Source organism: Xenopus laevis, chromosome 1S (assembly GCF_017654675.1).
Source record: "Xenopus laevis strain J_2021 chromosome 1S, Xenopus_laevis_v10.1, whole genome shotgun sequence".
NCBI classification, from domain to species: Eukaryota; Metazoa; Chordata; class Amphibia; order Anura; family Pipidae; genus Xenopus; species Xenopus laevis.
Window position 1 is genome coordinate 117,144,652 of NC_054372.1, and position 24,224 is coordinate 117,168,875.

Genomic DNA, 24,224 nt, shown 5'->3' on the forward strand with positions numbered 1-24,224 from the left:
ATTGGTCTACTTTCACATAAAACACAAGGGACATGTTAAATTTGTCATTTATGGGAGATCTTACTTAATGCAGATACTGTGTATTATTTTCCCCTTGCAAGAAACAGTAGCTGTCTTTTTACTGCAGTTTCAAAGTAATACATTATAATAGTACATGGGGTTGAAAACAAACTTGCATTCAACTATCAACACATCATTTGTGCGTAAGTGAAAGTAGCCTAACTGATGTGCTGGGAGAAAATACAAAAAAGGCATTATGCTGCAGTCTAAGCTGTGTTACAAATGAAGGCATTACTCCAGTAAGAAGGAATGGCATATTTATTTGGGAGACAGCTAAGGATACAAGGCCTTTAACCACTAATGGAAACTTTCACCAATATCCAATCACAATGGTTCCATTGAACTACTCAGGTAGGTTGTAGGCGAAACTCACAGATGTATGAAAGTGTCATCTGGTCACAATGGTACCATAACAACTGCATCACACCGAAATGAAAAGAAGTAAAACCCCTCTCTATTCAATTGACCACCAATTAAAATTGCTGCACGGAGGAGAAAGTAGGTCAAAATATTTTGCCTTGACAAAGCCAGCAGGCGAAACACGTGTTGGCACACTGGGAAGCGCTTTTTGTGAAGTCTCCTGGGCGCTTTCCTTATTTTTACTATTGCAAAATAATTTCCTATTGATTTTAAACCTTTGCGACCGCATTGATTCTTCTTTTATAATCTTACCTGTTATCTAATGGCACTGTGGGATTTGTAGTTTTATAGGGAAGATTAGCTCTCCGAATTATAAGATAGCAAGGTAAAATTGAGACTACAGTCCCCAGTGACCTACTTTCTCCTCCGTGTGGGGTCCCAGACTTAGAAAAATACAGGCAGCTAGAACTTGGGACTTCTCCACCTCTAACAATTTTCCTATTCCTCCTTTCTCTTTCAATGCTGGTCTCCTTTGAATAATTTTATGCAAACGTTTTTTAACACCCTATAACTTTAACGGGGGTGTATGGATTAATTATTACTCACCAATTTTTATGCAGTCTTCAAAGATTACCTTAATTGATTTGCAGCAATTTTAATGAATTTAGTAAAGTTTACTTTTTAACAGTTAATCAGTTATCTACAATCTTCTATAATGAATGGATTTTAATGTGTGATATATAATAATGAATTAACTTTAATCTCACCTGGGTCAATTTAATCCTGGTTATTTAAGTTAACTTCTTAATTTCATTTGAAGCACTAGCAATTTATAGCACAATATTAATTAATCCTGTTACATGATTTTTAATTGCTAATGAATTATTAGCACCTAGCACATAGCACTTTATTGGGTAACCCAGCAATGGCTGCCCAATAATTGAAGCAACACTGGGTTAGTAACCGTTAACGAAACTGTTAATAAACTCTGATACTGCTGCACTTATATTTGAATTTTCTTTAATTGGTGGTCAATTGAATAGAGAGGGGTTTTACTTCTTTTCATTTCTATAACACATTATTTTGGTAATCACACCTCTTTCGTTCGGAAAACGTATTGCTTTTTTAGGAAGGTACACTGAACAATTCTTTCTTTATAAAACTGCATCACACCATCAATTTTTTTTCAGTTTCAGCTTTCATTTTCAGATCACCCCTACCTGAGTAGTTCAATGGAAGTACCATTGACCATTGATGGTATTTGTGCCAATAACCTCTTGCAATAACTCCTTCCAAAACCACTTATCCTGCTTTGTCTCTTGGCCCTGATCGCCAGCACAAACAACCATCCTGGGTAAAGCTCAGTTACACCTACTCCCTAACTAGACACATCGATCAGCTCTTAAGCTTTCCCATTCAAGATTTTTAGTGCAAAATATCACAATGACATCACTGGAGTCACCAGGTAAGGATTATTTCTTCCAAAGACACTAGTCAGCAGCACCTCTTTGCCCCCCCCCAGACATACTGAAATAGATACACTGGTGAGACAGAGGATTTTTTTCTTTAAATTTAACTTTTAATTTTTTAGGGACACACGTTTGGGGAGGCTTAGGGGGTTATTTATCAAGGTCCGAATAACCGAACCTCGAATAATTTGTGGTTTTCGGAGGAAAAAAAACACTAAGAATTTTTCAAGATTTATTAAAGTCCAATGGTCTAAAAACTCAATCCGAAACCCCTGAATCAAAAAGCTCCCGATGTCCTGTATAAGTCAATGGGGAAGGTCCCAGTGTCTGCGCTACTGTCCGTACCGATATCGGATGAGTTTGTGGTTTCTGTGCAAAAAACTCTGAAAACCACAAACAATTCAGAGTTTTCTGGGAAAGCTCCGAAGTTTGCCCGACCCTTTTTTTTGGGCTTTTAATAAAAAAATATAATAATAATAAAAATAAATAAGGTCCATTCGGGCAATCAGAGTTGCTTGGATTTCTAACTTAGAAATACTCAGATAAATTCGGACCTTGATATATAACCCCCTTAGCCTCCTCAAGCCTTAATGAAAATCTGCCTATGCTAAAAACGTATTTCATTAATATATAAGATGTTTAAAGACATGGTTACTAATATACAATCAGTTCAGCTCTGATTATTGCTTTTAATAACAGTCTCTTTGCGTTTTCGTTACTTTATCTGTAGATATTTTTTTTTTTTGCTACAGACCTTATCAGTGCATGATATTGAAAGTGGTTTCATTTTCCAAATTCCTCATTCTTGCGGAAAACCGTGGAAGTTCTAGTGGAAAACAGTAGTGCATAACTCAGAAATGTGTCTCAACTAATCTTTATTATTTTGTCTTAATTTCTTTGTTTTGCATTTTTAAATGACAGGTTTTTATTTTTATTAACAATGTGTTCATGCTGTGAGTTGATAACAGAAATATAGACTGTGAAGTTCAAAAATGTTGTTTTGCAGGAGTCTGTTTTTGCCCAGGTGCAGGGGCATTTTCATGCAAAATACTTTTGCTGCATGAAAATGTTAGGGCTCTGTTAGCCTGGGGGAAACAATTTTACTATGGTAGTGCCCTATGGGGAAGTATATCACCAGTGTGTACAATAACCAATGTGATAGCTAAAGACTCATACATGGTCACGTGCAGTATTTGTCTGAAGGGATTTTTAGACCTACTCAAAAATTCTGGACAATTCTCAACAAAACAGGGGTAAAAAATGCTTTTTTTTTTTTAATTTTCATTATCATTTTTCATTATGAGATTGTGCTATAGGACTTTCACCTGCAAAATACTCCATTTGCAAACAAATCAAGAAAAATATATTTAAATAGTTGTAATATGTTTTACTCAGAGCCTCTTATTCCTCTTCCCTAGGCAAAAGAAATTTTAGCACAGGAAACTGGTGTGAAACCATGTGTCCTAGAACAAATACAAAAGATGAGCAAGATAGCCTGCCAAATAATCCAAGACAATGATTTATAAAACTTCTACAAGCTCCAATGAAAAACATTAACGTGTACCTTTACAGCTTTGGGCTTTGATGGATTCACCCTTTTTCATATAGCAGAAGCACCTTTGTTTGCTGGGATATGATTGAAAAATTGTAACCTGTAACAATCTGAAGAAAAGACAAGTCTTCATTTAGGTATGATGCTGTAGAAAAATGCCCACTGAGCTAATGAGTATAAGGCCAGAAAGAAGAGGAGACAAGAACTGAGTCAAAGCAACAGTTGGACAGATGGAGCTGCTTCTCTGGACCTTGCCAAAAAAGGCTCTTTGTTTTTGGACAAAAACAAATATGGCAGGCACTCATGGAAACCATGAACAGACAATTAATTAAAATGAAACGTTATTACAGGAACATAACAGATGATTTTAAAGGGGTCGTTCCCCTTTAAATTAAATGTCATTATGATATAGAAGTTATATACTCAAGCAATTTGCAACTGATTTTCATATATGTAGTTTCAATTATTTAGCTGTTTGCTCAGCAGATCTAATATTTAGCAGTTATCAGCTCAGCTATCCGTTTGAAAAAGAGAGTAATAGGAATAGGAGAGGGCATAACTACAAAAGCAATTAAATTGTAAATTTATGGCGGGATAGGTTTGTTCTTCAACCTTAAAAAAATGTGACAGCCTAACATGTCACGTTATACAGGTTTAAATTAAGCAAATTTATATATGCACCGCAGTTGGCCAGCACCCCAGAAATAATAGCTTATTATTGTTCTACACAGTACCCCTTTTGTATATAGTGGGCTCTGTCATCTGGGCCAGGAGTGGTTCACAGTTAGTATATCAGTGTATACGGGTCATTAGACACAATGAGAAAATCTCTGACCATATTCTTCACTTCTGTAATGTTTGTGTATTCTGTTTAGTTCTCCTAGTTTTTTTCCATCATGGGCAAGTGCTGACTTTACCTAATGCAGAATGTGATAGGATAATAAAGAATTTTACTTTCTCACCACACTTCATTCCTGTGCAAGGGTAGGGGGATGTGACTTGTAAAAGAACCCAGGGGCACATTTTCACAATATGTGCCCAGTGGCATATGCTAAAATGAATAAAGATGATCTAAGCCAAGGAGGAGCAAGACACCTCAGACAGCACTTCACTTTACAAAATCATCATAAATGGCCATTGTCCTACCATTTTAATTATTGCTTGCCAGAAAGTATTTGTATTGTAATTTTTTTTGTATATTATTACTTATTATGTAATCAGTATTATATGTTTGAAATAGAAAAGTACTTTATTACAATAGCATGAAACTGTTAATGCACTTTAAAACATGTGTGCTATGTAAACACTGTTCATTAGTTTTTATTCAAGGATCATTTATATTGTTTTTCTGTAGTTTAATGAAATATCTCTAGAAACTGTTTGACTTCCTGCTATTTATCTAAGTGATAGTACCTTTCCATCAGCTGCGTTTCAGGGGCTGCTGAGCCCATTTACCAATGTGACCCAATACAATAAATAGCACAGTGACTCTGAGCATCACAAGGCAGAGTAAACCCCAGCATTAAAAATTACAATGACTCCTAACTCATTGCTTTAAACTTTATTTGTTGCTTTCCTCCTCACTGCACAGAGCTAGGAATTTTTTTCTTACATAGGAGTGATCTGTGTTTTGATTGGAGAAAATATAGTTGGTGTGCAGCAAAGATCCAATCAGAATACAGCTGGCTCATGGGAACAAAAATCACACAGTGTCTAGAAGCAAAGAAGAGGGTGACAAATGTATTATATATGTTAATATATAATGTCAATGGTCTTAAATGACTGTATGTGAATTTAATGACTGAATAAGGTAAAGCATGTGTTAGACTCACAGTAGGGTTTGTGACTCACTCTGTTAGTGGCTAAGTTAAAAAAAAAAAAAATAAACACGAAATCCCACACAGCCTTATGTTGCGGGTAAAACATCTGATAAATTACATGTTATTTGCATACCAATTTTTGTCTATTGTTTTTTTTTTTTTAAAGGAAGCTCCCTTGCTATTCCTGGCTGCCATTATGATTGTTTTACAGGTTAAAAGCTTTTTCATGTAAAGTTTGCTTACCACCCAGTACTACACACATACCCACACACCCCCACCCCCTTCACAGTTCAGTCACTTCTAATATATGCTGTACAATAAAAAGTGCAAATTAAAATTATAAAATTATAGCTGACCAATGCAATTTCCACATTAAAAAATGAAAGTGCAAATAAAATCTGTAAAATATGTTAATAGAATAAAAAAGTTGTAAAGTATATTACAATTCAACACTGATAACTCATATAGAATTAATTATTATATTAAATAATACATATGTTATATTTAATTATTCAAAAAGGTTAAAATTGTGCCCACATTTTGCTAAAGTTAGCCCATTTACATACAGGTGCCCTAAATACTTCTGCCTGGCACAGGATAAAAGAAAGCTTCTACTCACATCAGGGGGAATGTAATTAAAATCGCAAGAGTTGTTTAAAACTGTTTTTGTAAAGGTTTGGCACTGCTCATTATCTCTAAAAAAAAAGGTTTGCTTTAACACCTGCTCTGGAGTTTCGCAAAATATTCTGTCGCAAAAAATGCTTTGTGATTGCAAAATTTTATTTCATACACTGCGCATGTTCACAAGCACCATTTGTTTGTACACTTAGCGAGGAAGTCATTGAGGTCTGAAATTGGTCAAAAAGGACACAATGAAAATCTTGATCGCTAAAGTTCGCAATGGTTTTTTATGCTAATGAAACATATTACATTCCCTCAATAAAGTATAATGATACGCTGCCACAAAACAACAAACTAATAACTAATACACATTCAGGTGTAGAGTCCTTTATCTATAATGTTTGGGACCTGGATTTTTTCCCATAATTTGGAGCGCCAAGGCTGCTAAAATAATTTCAAAAACCCAATACCATTATTTTGCCATTCTATTAACTTGTATTTACAGTACATAGAATGCAACATCTATGCTAGCTGATATGCAGGGGGGTCAGATTTTTTAACTTGAATTTTTCGTGATTTATTTAACTCCGATGGTATTAAAAGTCCAAATAAAAAAGTACTCCAACTCAGACCTGCAGAGTTCATGGAAGTTTTCAGCGACAAATCCAAAAAAAATTGTAGGATTTGGATTTTTTCCCAATTTTATAGCGTTTTTGCCGCACGAGAAATTTTCAGAAAGATTTATTGATAAATATGGAGAAAAAGTCTGTGCTGATTTGGTTGGAGTAGTTTTCAGAAAATAGTGAGAACTTTTCAGATTTTGATACATAAATAAATAAAACATCCCTTAATGTGTTAGAATAAGCGCAACAATTTTCTGACAAAAGTTAAAGGATAGGTTTACCTTTTGGGCAATAGAACTAAATTAACAGCCCATGCCATATAAAAACATTTTTGTAATTTATCATTATTACTTCAAATGTTTCCTTTCAGAGATATATACCATAGAAACTCTCTCAGTTTTCTCCTCTGCCTCCTCTCTCCTGCTTTATTTGCATATCTTTAATTGGCCATTGGCTGGCAACATTCAGACAGTCAGATCAAAGATATGCTTCTCTTTAATTCCATCTTCTCAACATTGCATAATCTGTTTATGGAAATAGAAAGAGGTTAATGGGAATTACCTGCCCATTTCCTGTAACCATTCACACTAAAAGTGTACTTTTAGTTTCTAACTGACAGCTGCAGACTGATTGTGTATTGAGCCATTGTAACTGAACTTGTTTCCTCAAAAAAATGTTCAATATAAGTCACAGATAATGTCTTGTATACCAGAATTAGTCTCCTATTTGTAAAACTGCTCCCATTTACAGTAAGCGCTTACCTCGGTATCCAAAATACTTTGATATGAAATCAGTGTGTTGCTTGTTTCCTTAGGTGCATGGTTTTGCTAGTGTATGAGTTATACTTCAGTGATTAACAGCATATAAATAAGAACAATGCACATGATGCCAAAACGTATCGGTCATTACATGTATGGTATAGATAAAAATATGTTTGGAGCCCACAGTTCCATACGCTTCTATGGCTTCCGTTAAGTGATCAGTATATCTCTTAAATTCACCCAGTGAGTATAGCACCTTCCCAGGTTATAGGATAAATGAATACAGAGGCAAAGCCCTTCCCTTACATTTCCCATAACACATGCTAAATATCATTATCAATGAAAATGCTTTCAAGCTGCTTTATATATTACAATTCTAACCCTAAATTCTTCAAATGCTGCAGAGAGAAAGAACTACATACATGATGGACCTAGGGTTGCCACCTGTCCAGTTTTGACCCGGACAGCCTGGCTTTTGAAGGGCTGATTGGGTCAAAAGCTGCCTGCCTGGTTTTCCTGCAATGTCACACTCCCGCCCTGTGACATCATGGACCCTCCCCCCATAACTTCACTGTCCCGCCCCCCAGTCCAGAGTTTAACCGGAAGAAAGGTGGCAACCCTAGATGGACCTGTCTGCAAAGATCCACAATGTGGAAGGAACAATTTGGAATTTTGAGCTCATTACTACAAGAAGAGCTCCCGTTAGACCAGGGGTGTCCAAACTTTTTGCAACGAGGGCCAGATTTGGTGAGGTGAAAATGTGCGGGGGCTGACCATTCAGCTTGACATTCAGCCTGACACCGATATCCCTTCCGAAGTAGCTAACTAGCAATTTAGTCCCTAAATGAGTAATAAAAATTAGCAACCCTGTAATTCTGTTAAACGAGGGCATGGCCAAATAGTATTCAGTGCTGTGTACAAATCTTTGTAGCCCCTTACATTTGTCCAAGACCCCATATTGTGTTGCTTTGTTACAATTGCTTTTTAACCCCATTGGAACGATAGGATGTGGGCCTTGCTTTTTTAATCCCTTCCAGACCCCACTTTGCTCATCATGGAGTCCTATTTCACTTGACCTCCTGCTCCAATTTCACTTCCCCATCCTAGCAGCTTCTTACTCCCCCCTTCTCTTCATACTGGACCTCTCCCCTTCACCCACCTCCACCATTCTCTACCCTGTCCCTTTCACTTCTCACTCACACTACCGACCTCCCTCCTGTCCAGGCAGCACTTGGAAGATGGCTGCTAGGAAGCAACAAAATGTTGATCATATTTAAATGCTGCTGTCTCAGGGCCATCGCTGCTCCTTGCTGTGCTGAGCGTGCGCGTGCATGCAAGCATGAGCACACTGTTTTCTACAGGCGTCCTTCTTCTGGCCAGTCGTGTCAGGAAGAGTAGTCACGGGGTGCTGCGCAATTAAACCCTACATACAGACGCAGCACATGCCACAAGTGCCCCGGTGCCCTGGCAGGCCAGTCACTCTGTGTGCGGGCCATATTCTGGTATACTTTTGGAATTTACTGCGGGCCAATTAAAAATGGAAGCCGGGCCACATTTGGCCCGCAGGCCTTCGTTTGGACACCCCTGCATTAGACCCTTGTATAGCGTTACTATTCCGCAAACCTGAGACACCACAAAAAACCTTTAAATTCTGCTACCAAATATGCCTGCTTCCAGGTGCACGATAGCTAAAAAATGGGAAAAGGGTCTCCCAATCATGGGCGTCCACAGAAACATTTTCAGAGTTGGGCAAGTAGGTAAAAGTATCACAAGCAAAATGTCTACAAATATTGTGGTGGCAAAAACACAACCCTAGACTAGAGACTGGAATTGTAAATAATCTTGAAAGAAACTATTGGACAGCTACCGAACTGAATCCTAATTTGCATATTCCGGAACGGAAGAAGATGAAGTCACAGTATTTCCTTTACCGCCCCTAATTTGCATATGTAAATTAGGACTTGGTTGAGCCAGACACAAGGATTCAGCCGAATCTGAATCCTATTAAAAAATAACGAATCCTGAACCAAATCATGGATTTGGTGCATCCCTAGCTGAAACCCACATGTTACTTTACCCAGGCTGAAACAGTGCCATTTCTGTGCACAGACATAAATGAGTGGGTTGAAGCCAATAACCATCACGTGTGGCACTAGATGGACACAAATCTGCATGTGGGAGAAAGAAAACCTGCATTATTTGGAGGAGATAATCATTTGATGCCTTACACAGTAGTGGTGCTGAGAGCTCCAGTAGTTGTGCAGGCACAGGCAAAGGCTGATGTTTTGGTTTGGGAAGGCTAATTACAGCTATATACTCAATTACTTACTCGTTTCATAGTCAAATGGCACAAGAATTCATGCAATTACATACAATGCAATCTGATGCATAATGATATAGTATCAGTGCCAATGTCATGTAAATTGTCTTCATGTGCTAACATAAAAAAATAGGGCCAATTCTGTGTATAATAGGCCTGAATACTTCACAGTGTAGAGATACAATTCAATAGAGAATCCCCCAGAGCGCGGGATAATAATAACAATAAAGTGCCATTCCCTTTTATCACACAACAAAAAGCACAACAGAATTAATACAGTGCCAATAACAATGGTGCCAGTTCCATTAATAATAGGGATGCACTGAATCCAGGATTTGGTTCAGGATTCGGCATATGCAAATTAGGATTCGGTTCGGTATTCAGCCGAATCTTTCCCAAAGGATTCGGGGGTTCGGCCGAATGAAAAATAGTGGATTCATGCATCCCTAATTAATAATGCCCCTAGAAGTCATGGCTGGATAGATACACAGTGGCAGCTCTAATACTAATAGCTCAGATCACAGGGGAGAATAAATAGAGTGTGGGTGGTGCCGGCAGTGTGTATGGGCTCTACTTAATCAGGGACTCTGGCAGGTACAGAGACACACTCATACACACACACATATAGGCTTATGAAGACACTCCAACAAGATGTAACAGGAAGAGAAATTGTACCAATACTCTGCAAACACACTAACACAGAATTCTATATGCAGCACACAAGGAGATCTGGGTCAGGTCCAGACACAGAAATCCAGAATCAGATATACTAGTAAGTTAAACACACATGTACTTTGGCAGGTACACACAGGCCTGGATTTGTGGAAAGGCCACCTAGGCCCGGGCCTAGGGCGGCAGGATTTTAGAGGGAGGCATGCTGCTCAACCACACCCAGATTGATTCAAAAACACTGGGGATGCGCTGGAGATACAATCATTTTTTACATTTCCCATGCGCCAATCCCCATTGCCCCAGGTCCAGATGATGAAAATTTGCACGAGTAAAGGGGAGGGAACAGTGGCAACAAATGGCAGTGGGCCTAGGGGCACCCACTATGTAAATCCGGCCCTGGGTACACACATACACAAGCCATTCGAAAATTAGGAAAAATCAAGAGCTTTCACTGATAAAAAAACATAAGTGCTATAACCTTATTTTAAGCCTGCTAATGCAGGCTTTTATCTGTCAGGAACAGTAACACTAAAAATGATTAATTACAAAATCTATTCTATACCGCTCTTAAAATACATCTACCCTGCACAATATTTCTTATTTCATATCCACTATTTGAGAATACCATTAAAAAAAAGTTCTCTTCCTGTTTTCAAAAAAGGTGATAGGGCGACTTCAGCTGTGCCAGACCCTGCTACTTTCATGCTCCATGTCTCCTCTCAACATCACCTCTTCAAACCAGAAGCCAGTTGCTGCAGCTTTATGAAGGATTTTCTATCCCTTTGCATTTAAACTCAGCTTGATTTATTGCTGTAAGTGCTGGGAGTAGGAAATGCAGCACCCAGGTCAGCCATAAATCCAATCAGTCCATGCATTCCTTGACCTGCTTCCAGCACTAAAGCTGGCCATAGATGTTGAGATTTTTAAAAGATCAGATCCTGATCGTGAGACCAATATCTTCTCAGAACGATCGTACGATCGTACGAATTGACCATCAACTAAAAAGACCAATTTGGCAGGAAAACAAAGGGGAGCTGCCTGCTTGGCCCTGCAAACATAGAGAGATTGCACTGGGGCCGACAAAGATTTTTTGACCTGGCCGATCAATTTCCCGACAGATGTTGGCCAAAAAATCGTAAGATGTACGATCGTTCGAATACCACTAACCGCACGATAATTTTGAAGGATTGGTCGGACTTCCCTAAAATCGGTCGTTCGGCGAGAAGAATCGTCGCGTCTATGGGGACCTTTAGGGCTGAACTTCCCGGCACGACGTCTTCAGATCCTTCTTTTCGTCTGCGCTTCCTCTCATCACTTCGGATCTGAAGACGTCATGTCGTAAAGTTTAACCTTTAGCTTGCAGCACAACAACAAGGAAGTAAAGATGCCTCTCCTTGGAACTTATTTAGCAAGAATGTTAATGAAGAAATCAAGAGCTAAAAAGGGTACAGAAAAACCTTTTTAATGCTGCAGCAACTGGCTTCTGGTTTGAGTAGGTGATGTCGGGAGGTGAAGCGCACACTTAGGGTCTTGCCCTATCGCCATTTTTGAGAACAGGAAGAGAACTTTTTTTTTGTGTAATTTTCACATAAAGCATTTGAAATAAGAAATATTGCGCAGGGTAAATGTATTGTTAGAAGTGTACAGAATGGATTTTGAAATTAACAATTTTTAGTGTTACTGTTCCTTAGTTCTTTGTTTGCAAGTTAGTAGTCTCTATCAGTCTGTCTTCTTACCTTCGCCTGTTACCATTACCTGTTACCTTTCATTGCAATCTGTAGTCTTTTATCTGTCAGTGATGCAGTCTTTGTTTTTTTTTAGTCTGGTCTTCGTTAAGTTCTTTGTTAGCAAGTCAGAATCTCTATCAGTCTATCTTCTTACCTTCACCCCTAAGGGTAAGGGCAGACCTAGAGATTCGGGGAGATTTAGGCGCCTGGTGACTAATCACCTCTTCTTTGGGGTGACTAATCTCCCGAACTGCTTCCCCGTGTCTTCCGTCTGCTTCTATGAAAATGAAAATGCACTCGCGGCCCTTCAATTCCCGAAGTCGCCACAGTTTACTCGTGCATTGGCACAGGCGTTTTTTCATTGAAGACACGGGGAAGAAGTTTGGGGAGATTAGTTGCCCGAAAGAAGAGGCGATTAGTCGCAGGACGACTAAATTTTCTCGAACCTCCAGGTGTGCCCTTACCCTAAGAGCTGACCTGGCAAACTTGCAGACTCTGCATAAGCCACCAGCACTTGGCAGCTCCCGGGTCCCTCTTCAATATTCATAGTTCACGAACCCGACACACGGCAAATCTCTTTACCAGTGACATCGACATGCTGCATTTCTGTCAGGTTCTGCCAGGTTCTTAACCCGTTGCCTTTCATTGCAATCAGTAGTCTTTTATCTATCAGCAATGCTTTTTCAGCTTGGCCTTCGTTAAAGGGGAACTATTGCGAAAATGAAAAATGTATACAAGCTTCCTCATACTGAAGTAAGAAACTTTCTAAATACAATCAATTGAAAATTCTGCATTGTTTATGAAATAATCAAGTTTATCTTCACTATTCCTCTCAGCATCTGTTTCTCTTCATTCTGTCTTCATGCAGCAGTTGAATGAATGATACAATATATCTTATAGGGGGCTTCCTTTCCTAGAAGATGTGTTAGAGTTCACTCAACTGATTTCAATACAAACAACATCTAACAAAATAACTGCCTTTTGCACAAATTCTGCATGTAGAGAGACAGGATTTCTGTGATTTTAATTGAGTGAGCTCCAATACATCTTCTTGGCAAAAGAAGCCCCCTATAAGATAAATTGGATTATTCATTTGACACTCAACTCCTAAATAAAGACAGGATGAGGAGAAACAGATGCTGAGAGAAGATTAGTGAAGATAAACGTGACTATTTCAGAAAAAATGTAGAATTTTAATTGATTGTTTTTAGAAAGTTTCTTATTTCTGTATGAGGAAACATATAACATTTTTGTTTTTGCAATACTTCCCCTTTAAGTACTACTTGCAACAGCCACATAATAACATAATAATATTAAAAGGAATTTTTAAATAGCATTAAAGTGGACCTGTCACCTCAACATAAAAAGCTGTATAATAAAATTCCTTTGCAAATTAAATTAAATTTTTTTTTATTAAACTTTTTTTTGTAAACGCATTTAAAAATCTCAGCTGTCAATCAATATTGCCTGGCCCTCATAGGCGGATTTTCAATAAGGCTTGGGGAGCCTCCCCAAACCTGCCTGGCAAAAAATAAAAAGGAAAATTGCTTCACCTTTACAAAGTTGCTAATGCAAAGATTCCAGCTGGGCATAATACATGCAGCCTGTTGTTTCAGACATGCGTAGTGGTACTGTTATATCGGTGCCTGGCTCCTTTTCTATGACGACAGGTGAAGCATTTTCTAAAGTTTAAGTCCCGGTACAGGTTCAGGGCATCTGATTGGCTGGAGGGAAATACAGACACTCCCTGTAGCCAATCCAGGCCAATCCTTAATTGGGGCTTTGGAGCAGTGATAATGTACCGCAGTACTGTCCTGCCCCCCACATGGTCCCTACACATATGACTGCGGCAGCAGCAGGTCAGTGAGTGAGCAGTGTTAGTTTTGTTTTGTGGGAACAGAGAGTAATGGGGAGAAGTAGCATGGTAAGCTAGAGTAGAGAAGAACAATGAAAAGGGGCAGAAAAAAGTTAAAAATGGGAAAGTGGGAAAAAAATTAAAATAAGGCAGAAAATGGGTAGCAAGTATATGTTGAGAATGTATAATTGAGGGAAGTGGCTTGATGAAAGGTGGTTGATAGACAAGCAAATGTCAAAAGAGTGGGAAAATAAAAAGAAAATGATTGAAAAAGTTACTTGGATGTGAAGAAAAAGTAAGAGCAGAAGGGAAAGTGGAGGAAAGTATCAGAGAAGACAAGCCTGAAGTACTGTACTGTAGCATATTCCAGGAAATATTCCAGGAAATGCCAGAGGGGCTGTTGTAAACCACATATTTTATTTTGGGCTTTGGGGCAATGCCTGATTCTCAGAGAAAATTGGTCTTTTGTAAATCTCAGGCCACATATCGCTAGCGCAAACTGCTTTTTTCATAATATAAAATATAGCATTTACAATTCCAGTGTCCGTTTTATCAATAAAATGTGCTAGGCTTGCAGTACCCATTACCGTCAATGCATAATATGATGCTGATGCCATTATCCATTCTCTAATGTGCTGGATATAACATTGGCACTAAACTACTAAAATTAAAGTGGTGGTTCACCTTTAATTAACTTTTAGTATGTTATAGAATGGCCAATACTAAGCCACTTTTCAATTGGTTTTCATTATTTATTTATTTTTATAGTTTTTTAGTTATTAGCCTTTTTCTTTGGATACTTTTCAGCTTTCAAATGGGGGTCACTGACCCCATCTAAAAAACAATGCTCTGTAAAGCTATACATTTATTGTTATTGCTACTTTTTATTACTCATCTTTCTATTCAGGTCCTCTTCTATTCATATTCCAGTCTATCCAAATCAGTGCATGGTTGCTAGGGTAATTTGGACCCTAGCAACCCGACTGCAGAAATTGCAAACTGGAGAGCTGCTGAATAAAAAGCTAAATAATATATAGATAGGTATGCACACTCAAAAGAAGGCAAGTATGGTATATTTAAAATAAAGTTTTACTTGTTTATGCAAATAATACACACAAAGCCACAATAGTAGGCCTGTATAATACAATACATAAGCTTACATGGTATATACCTAACGTTTAAACATAGCCACAATTACATAACAGTAAACAGTAAGTATTACAATTATACAGCAAGGAGCAGATACACCTACCACCAGTATGAGAATGGCCCCAACGTTTCGGCGTAAGCCTTTGTCAAGGGGATTCCTTGACAAAGTGAATCCCCTTGACAAAGGCTTACGCCGAAACGTTGGGGCCATTCTCATACTGGTGGTAGGTGTATCTGCTCCTTGCTGTATAATTGTAATACTTACTGTTTACTGTTATGTAATTGTGGCTATGTTTAAACGTTAGGTATATACCATGTAAGCTTATGTATTGTATTATACAGGCCTACTATTGTGGCTTTGTGTGTATTATTTGCATAAACAAGTAAAACTTTATTTTAAATATACCATACTTGCCTTCTTTTGAGTGTGCATACCTATCTATATATTGTTACGTTGTGGGGTACCCATTGTAGGGGTACCCTTTTGATGTTTGCACCTCTTGCACTGTTTACCTACAGCATTTGCTGAATTGGTGTGCCCTCCACCCATTACTAAATTCAAAAAGCTAAATAACTCAGAAACAACAAATAATAAAAAATGAAAACCAATTGCAACTTGTCTCAGAATGTCACTCTCTACATCATACTAAAAGTTAATTTGAAGTTGAACAACCCCATTAAACAACTAAACTCATTTAGGCTATTTACCTAGGACTCCATGCTTCAAAGTGCCATTACTTTTTCACTCTCTCAGCATTAGAAATTAGCATTAAGTCAGCGTGTGTGTGACTTCCCTGTAGCCTCCCCAAATGAAAAATTCACCCTCCGCCCATGCTGCCCCTCCTCTATGCCTTAGGTAGGGCAAGCAATTACTTTCACTTTCCATTCAGCACTTCCTAGATGTCACTGCACTCCCCACATTCCCCCATGTTTGTTAAGCATTTAATTGTGTAGCCAGGGCATGGGGATGGACATCAGGTCCCCCATTCTGGTGCATAAACAAGATTTTGAGATGATGTCTTGCTATAATTACGAGTTCCAAGACCGAATGAAACAAGATTCAGATAATTGATATAGTGTAATTAAAGTCTATTTTGCTTGACTAATGTCATAAAAAAGTATTTGGAATATTTCTTTTGGCGACAGGTCCCCTTTAATTTTTATTTGTAACAAAATGAACATGCACTTATGAGTTGTAACAATGCATACCCACCCAAACGCAACAACTAATAACGAGAAATAGTTGCCCAGACTTGCCCCTCCTGGACTTGTACTTCATAAAAAGGATATTATTTTGCAATATGTATATATATTGTTTTGTTCTTTTTTTATATGAATACAATTCTTAAATTTACCACTAAGAACCTGCAATAAGCGTATAAAAGGTTTACATCTTGTGGTCAGCACCCCTTCAATAACGGACTATCCCAATGCATATTCTACTGCTCAGAGCAGCAATCCGGTTTAGCTCAGCCCCTTCTCTCTGTGAGAGGCTTTCTGCTCCTCAAATGAGGAATGAAAAAATCTACTCCTGATGAAGAAGCCTCTTTCCCAGTATTTCATTGCAATCAACTGAAGGAGTTGTCTGGATACATCAGCTTTGATAATCATCTACTGTATGACATATCAGCTTCGCTATAGTGTCTACCACAAGCCCTATTGCTGCAATATTTTCCAACTAAACTCCAAATTAACATTAGGTGGATTTTCTGTGAGTCAGCATGTGCAATAAAGTAGATGACAATATCTGGAACAAAGTCAAAATAAAGAACATGACCTAATCTTTCTATTTACTAAAATGTTTAGACCTTTCAAAACACCAACACGAACCTTTTAAGAATGATCCATGATTAACAAATAAATAGCTGTGGCAAATACGTGCATGAAGGCTTGGGACATAACTTTAGAAGAAACAGACCCTATATGGGGCCCAGGGACATTGAGTGATAAGCACTTGAAAAATATCTTATTTTAAAGTTCCGTAAAATAATTTTGCTTTAGGGCAAAATTCTAAAATGTGTTTGAATTATACTTGTAATACCACACAGGTCTAGAGAGAATAAAAAAAGCCATTTTCCCACTATTCTACAAATCAATCCTTAAAGGAGAAGGAAAGCTACGGAGGCATTTTATTGCCAATAGATTAGCTGCAATAGTGCAAGCTAGAATGCTATATTTATTCTGTAGAATGTTTTACCATACCTGAGTAAAAAGCTCTAGAAACTCTCTATTTGTTTAGGATAGGAGCTGCAGTATTAACATGGTGTGACATCACTTCCTGCCTGAGTCTCTCCCTGCTCAGATTACAGTAGAGAAGGGAAGGGAGGGGGAGAGGAGCAAACTGAGCATGCTCTTGCCCAGGGCAATGAGGTTTAAACTGAAGGCAGGAAGTCTGATACAGAAGCCCATGTGTACACAATAGAAGGAAAGAAATGCAGTGTTTCTTTTGACAGGGGACTCAGAGCAACATTACTTTGGGGATTTACTGGTATATTTAGATGGACCTTTCTGATAAGGCTTACTTAGTTTTAACCTTTCCTTCTCCTTTAACTAGCTAACTGTACAGCATAATACTGGAATATAGTATGAACCAAGAAGATTCAATGAAACACTTTCTCATACCCCAATATCAAACTACCTTCAGTAAGTAGTTGGTGTAAAGGGCAATCCAAAAAGGAGATGTGGTGTAGTGAATATTCTTTGTCAGCTGATCAATTAATACCTACCTCCCATAACTGGATAACTGGAAAAACTTAACGTGCACTTGACCCTTACTTGCAAAACCGTAACCCACACTTGACCTTAACCCACAAAATGTTGCCATTGTAGGACCCATGGCCAACCTGTACCCGCATCTTCCCACTGTGAACTCTACTTTTGTGCATTTCTCTGGGTAAAAGACATAGAATCTTCAGTTAAAGAGGAGGTGTGTACTTCCCCAGTCCGACCTACACCCAATCCTAGCCCACAATGGTTGGCACAATTTCAACCCCAACGTAACCAACCGGCAGTAAACCCACAGGACACTACAGATTTTGAGTCAAACACACATTACTATTGCAGACTCAAGTAAATCTCTAAGTAAAGATGAAGATTCTCCCCAGAGAATCATCAATCTAGGAGGCCATCTAGTATGAGCAGGATGGGTTTTTATGGACATTAGTAAAGTAATCCAAGTAAATTGATGTTTAGCTATTAAAGAGATTGTTCGCCTTCCAACACTTTTTTCAGTTCAGTTTGTTCCAGACAGTTCACCAGAAATAAAGATTTTTTTCCAGTTACTTTCTATTTTTTATGTGTGATTTAGCTTTTCCTAAAATTGAAGTGTAAGTATAATTTGTCACCCTTCTAAAGCAGCTCTGGGTGGGGGGTCGCCGACTTATTAACTGTTCTAAATTGATACATTTAGTTGATACATTTCTTATCTTTATCCCTGGTGAGCAGAATCCCTGTGTTTCATTAAAGGCAGCTGTTAGAATTGATACAATAGTTGCTAATACTCCAGAGATGTTGCTGAGAAATGTAGCAACTAAATGTTGCAAAATTGTAACAGTTCAAAGTCTGCGCCGGAATTACTGAGCTGTCAGACTGAAACACCAGAGACAGTGACATAGGAATTGATACTAGAATTTGGAAGAATGGTAAACAATAAATAATGGAAAGTAATTGAAAAAATGACTATTTCTGGGGAACAATCTGAAAACAACTCAACTGAAAAAGTGTTTGGAAGGTAAAAAACTTCTTTAACCACCCTTTTATTTAACATTCTTTTGCAGAGCATTAGTGAGAAGTAGAAATAACTTTGTTTACTTAAATTTATATCTTTCATCTCCACCAGCATAAAAATTGTAGGTAATAATGATCCTATGCATGGATCGGCATTTATGTAGAGCTCTAGCAACCACTAGGGTTGGTTAATTGAGGTTATATTGCAGGCACAATAAAATTATACTTGACGTGATTAGTAATAAGCCTAGAATTTTCTCTCTGCCTAAATGTTATAATTACATGCATGTAACTTCCTTTAATCATAAAATATGTATATTTAGCTATACCACAGTAAAATGATTCCCTTCATTACCCAAATCTTGGCTATACCAACAATGCTCACTGCTCAGCCAGTGCAGCCACCAAAATAATAATGTTGTCAGTATCTTTACAAATTAAATGTGTGGAAAGCACAATCGATCAAACAGTTCATCAGCTAATGGCCAATCTTTGTAGAGCAGGAATAAGCCAGCTGTGCTCTTTCTAATATGCTCCACTCAATGCTTTTAGGCACACAGTATTTCGGTGCTTCACCATAACTTTATTGTAGATTTCCAGGTATACTATTTCATAAGGAGTCTTGTCCTTCTCCATCCAGTCCTGGACTGACAATCTAGCAAATGCCAGAGTTGCTACTGTAGGGGATGCTTGGGCATTTCTGCACTTGAAATGCCAGGGCCTATTTCAATCCCAGTCCAGAGCTGTCTCCATCTGACTATGTCTCAGTGTCAGACTGGCCCGGCGTGCAGCATCTGTTGATTTAGGAGCGCCGCAACGCCTTCATCCATGCGCGTTTGGCGCGTCATAGGGGGACGGGGGTCGGAGGGGGCCCTGGACATTAGTCCCAGTGGGCCCTGGGACCCCCAGTCCAACCCTGCTAAGTCTGACAGTTTTCCCTCATTCTTCTACTGTTGAGTCAGAGGTCACGTTCTTCTTTCTTTCCCACAGTTGTTTCACCAAAGTTTTTGCCCTATCACATGATAGTGGCCTGGGCAGCTGTATTCAGTATTTGGGAGCGCTGTGTAACTGTGTTTAATGGTCTGTTTTTCAAAATGAAGATAGAAGGTGGGTCATTATTCTTATGGCAAAAGGTACATTGAAAATTTGGATACCAGCAAGACAGCCCCAAAACCCAGTTACCAGTAGAGTTGCCACCTGTAAAAATGATGGTTTATCCCAATGGTTTTAATAGGTAAAAAAGTTAAATCTATAAGAAGGCCTGTATTTTTTTTACAAAAAAGGTGGAAACCCTTTTTACCACCAACAAGCAAACCCCAATGTTTGTTACCAGTACTAGTCACAGGATCAACCTTTTTGCATTGGTAGCAGGGCCAGAACTAGGGGCAGGCAAAAGAGGCACGTGCTTAGCGCGCAAAGCTTGGGGCGCCAGGCACTTACCTTATATGCAGCCTACCACTAGTCCGGCAAGTGTTACCACTTTGAAAAGTGGCTGCGCTGTGTGAAGTCCAAGTGCTTTGCGCACGACCACGCACGCGCGTCTTCGGTTGAGCACGGTTACGCACGCGCGTCCTCGGTTACGCACAATTGCGCACGGTTACGCACAATGGCGCACGCGCGTCCTCGGTTACGCACAATTGCGCACGGCTACGCACAATGGCGCACGCGCGCCCTCGGTTGCGCACGGTTACGCACAATGGCGCACACGCGTCCTCGGTTACGCACAATGGCGCACGCGCGTCCTCGGTTACGCACAATGGCGCACGCGCGTCCTCGGTTGCGAAGTTACCAACGGCCAGCCGGGTTGTCTAGGGCAACGCAACTGACAGACTTGGCCCGTAGTGTCTGCAAATGGAATGCAGAGTGACTGAGATAATGTGCTGACATCGGGCGCCATATTTGAATATGGCTCCCGTTGAGGACTACAAAAAATATTTACACACCTCCACTGTTAATAGCACACACGTACTAGCCTTTATCACTATTTTAGAAATGTGAACCAGTTGGACAATGTCCCTATTGCAGGGAATAGCTTTGGATAAGAAAGGAAATCAGTGCGTGTGCATTTCTTCTCCCCAACAGCTGGGGGCGTCCGTGGCTTTAAATTCAACTCTCTGACCCATTCTCCCACACATCAACAAGTCGTGCGTAAAGAGCGTGCTTGCGTCACTATTCCAATCGGCCTGCTTCTGCCAGCACTAGCCAGGGCGCCCCGCCCCTAATAGCGTCAGACGCACGCCGCTACGTAGATGGTCCTGGAAGGCAGGACGCCGCAGCTGGTAGGACAGGTCGCATAGGTACTGAGACAGCGGAACTTAGCTGCCTGAACCCAAGCTCTGCGCACTGGAATGTACTGGAAGAAGTGATTGATTCCGTCGCTGTATTTATTTGGGACATTTTGTCAGATTCTGGGCCTGTCTCTAACACTATGCCGGCCCTGGGCTAATGTCTGGGTCTCCTATATGGGAACCCGGCCCTCACCCTATGGGGGACGCTCAGGGCCGAATGCGTGCTGGTTTTTTACTTACACACACACGCATATTTCATATATATATATATATATATATATATATATATATATATATATATATACACATATATAATATTATATAGTGGATAATGTACCCCCTACTGTAATTTATAAAGATATTATAAGTCACTGAGGAGTTATGTGACCATATAAAAGCACCGCATAACTCCGAGGTGATCACTTATCTTTATAAATTAGGGGGTACATTATGAATTATAATTTACAGTTTGTAGGTGCCTTAAAATGTAAAGAATGGCTTTGCTTACATATTACTAAACGACACTTATTAATATGCTATGCCTTTGCCAAGACCACCCCCTCCCCTGATTTCAGCTTTCTGCTTATGTTTCCCTCTTTTTTGGGGGGCTGATTACCTTTATTTGAATGTTTTTGCTGTATTCTGCCCTTGTCTTCTTGCTTGCCATGGTTTATGTCATCAGTTGCAGACTTGCAGCAGGTAAAGGAGATAGATCGGAGGAGGGGGAGTAGGACAGAGAACAAGACTGCGGATTGAAAGTAGGAGGGGGGAGCGAGAGAATGTGTTACAGGGAGGGGGGCCTTAGAGCAGAGAGGGACCCTGCAAGCAGGGAGGGAGATCGGAGAAGCACCGTGAAGGGAGGAAGCTGGACAGAGCTGACATGAGGAGCTGTGAAACTTGAGACAGTGGGTGACTGTGAGGGGGGGGCAAGACTGGAGAGGGACTGTCCGTAATCAAAAAGACAACTGGAAGGCAGCTTGTAAAGGGAGACCCTAAACGGAGCAGTCAGAGGCAGGGAAAGAGATGTGCAACATACGGAATGCATTTTAGGACATCATGCGCCTAATTACCTTTGCTGCATGCGTTGTCCTATGCCTTCTCCATAGCGCATTGTTTGTAGTCACGTATGCTCCAAACGCATGATGTCCTAAAATGCGTTCCGTAGCAACACTCTTATCAGTAAAGCTAAACAAAGTATTACCTTCTCCTCACTCACTCGCTCTCTCTCCCCCTCCCTCTGGAAATAGCTTCGGCGTGCGCACTTCAACTATGTGAACTGTGTGCTCCTTGCTCGTAAAATATATTTTCCTTCTAATAGCAGATAAGTGCAGCGCCCGGCCCACTTCATCACAGGATAGAGCGGCCGTTCGGGCAAATGCCCGAACGGACAGATTACCAGTCCGGGCCTGGGGACGCTGTATGAAGAAAGCTGACTGGAAGTTTATTTAGATCTTACCTGCATGATTTCCCTGGATGTTACTGTTGCTTCCCGCTACTCTTCATGTCTAAATTGATACAATTAGGGGAACAGTTTGCAGTTCTGCACTTGTATCTACACACCTGAAGTCTCTATGATAACACTAAGGGGAAAATGTAATAAAAGGCACTAAGTTTGCCCAGGAACTGTAACTCATAGCAACCAATCAGCAGGTAGCATTCACTGGTCACCTGTTTAAAAGCAAACATCTTATTGGTTGCTATGGGTTACTGCTCCTGGGCAAACTTAGTGCCTTTTATTACATATGGGTGTAAGTGCTGAACAAGCCAGAGCAAGGAGCTAAAAAAAGCTAAAACTGGCCTAGTGAAGAATGTTGCTTTTAAGGGACATGGGGATACCCCAAGCTTTGCTTTAGCCCATGTGCAGGAACTCAAGACTGACCCATTTCATTGGTAAAGCCAGGCACCATGTATTTTCTGAGTGGGTGGCCAAAAAGGCTGCTATGTCCTCTACAAACTGTGGAGAAGCCATTCCATATTCAGCCAGACTCTCAGAGAATATTTTTCTCAGTGTTGTCCCCGACACAACTCAGTATTTGGTACAGCAGAGTAAGTATTGTGAAGAGATCTTTAAGTGAAGCCACTGGTAACGTACTGTAGTAATGATCTGGAATTTGGGAAAAACTGGACAAGGTTGCACAAATATAACTGAAATAATTTAATATTATGGGTTGTTTTATGTAGATCATCATTTATTTGTAAAGTACCTGTATAGGATTTCAAATACATTGATTTACAGTATCCCAGTTAAAGTTGGAGACAACTTGCTGACCGCTGCACATTTGCTGCACATTTGCGAAACGTAAAGTGCAAACACTAATTTTCCTACCATACTGAACAGTATTTTTACGCACTAACTAAACTGATGATTCACATCCTTGCATCTTATTTGAAACATTTTATTTATATGTAAAGCCCACATATGTTGCCAAGGGATGTGAATTACCTTTTGGATTTCAATCTTGGAATGTTAACCCCCCCATGTCCCATTATCTCTCTGGTGTATAGAATTCAGTCATTTATTTAATCATTTTTCTTTTATATAACAGTAATATATTCTGCAGCACCTTACAGAGGCTATACAACATTAATAGTCCATGCTCAGATTTGCTTGTCCAGTGTTGACCGTGCATCATGCCTTACCATCTAGGCATGTATAATGCCGATGGGGGAATATAATAGTTGCGTCTCTATATATATATACTTATTTTGGACCATTTGCTTCAAGAAGTGGAACAGTGCTGTTTCTTCTTCAGTGTAGATAACCAATTCACGGATTGTGCAGCTTGGTTACTGCATGTCTAATAGTGCAGCAGGCTGAGGAGTGTTGGTGACTAATACAGGTAGGCACTTGAAGCTTTTAGAAGAAAAAAAGAACAGATTAAAAACAGAGAGATGTAGGGGCTATCTGTTGAGTGAGACTGACACATTCCTCTGAAAAACTAAAACATGTCCGTATCACTTTATTGGGAAGCTAAACTAAAGAAATAAAACTAACTTATAACTTCTAGGGGCAAATTCACTAAGATTCTTAGTTGCGCCAGGCGCAACTTCGCCGCACTTCGCCACACTTCGCCAGGCGTAGTTTCGCCAGCGCTCCGCAAATTCACTAAAATCCGAAGTTGCGCACAGGGGTTGCGAAGTTGCGCAAGCGTTGATTCGCTAAGCGAAGGGAAGTTACGCTAGCGATGGTTAATTTGCATACGGCGCCAAATTAAAATTTC

General features: G+C 39.6%; 1 protein-coding gene and 1 long non-coding RNA gene across 5 annotated transcripts in view; one reads left to right on the plus strand and one right to left on the minus strand.

Moving 5' to 3' along the window:
* LOC108705370 (programmed cell death 1 ligand 2) overlaps nt 1-5,378 on the plus strand; it is a 32,943-nt gene extending 27,565 nt beyond the window's left edge. For both annotated transcript variants that reach the window (XM_018242228.2, XM_018242229.2), the window contains one exon: nt 3,308-5,378. In XM_018242228.2, the coding sequence (XP_018097717.2) occupies nt 3,308-3,408 (101 nt within the window). In that variant the 3' untranslated portion in view covers nt 3,409-5,378. The remainder of the gene's footprint in view (nt 1-3,307) is intronic.
* On the minus strand, nt 3,465-22,394 carry LOC108705367. 3 transcript variants are annotated; one of them, XR_005965023.1, is made up of 4 exons: nt 20,156-20,323; nt 6,886-7,029; nt 5,054-5,154; nt 3,465-3,551 (listed from the first exon to the last, which is right to left on the minus strand). It is a non-coding gene; the product is annotated as an uncharacterized LOC108705367 (long non-coding RNA). The 3 variants fall into 3 exon arrangements; XR_005965022.1 differs by lacking the exons at nt 3,465-3,551; nt 20,156-20,323 and adding an exon at nt 22,074-22,394 and having other exon boundaries at nt 4,988-5,154; XR_005965021.1 differs by lacking the exon at nt 3,465-3,551 and having other exon boundaries at nt 4,988-5,154; nt 20,156-20,320.
* Between the last annotated feature and the right edge of the window lie 1,830 nt (nt 22,395-24,224).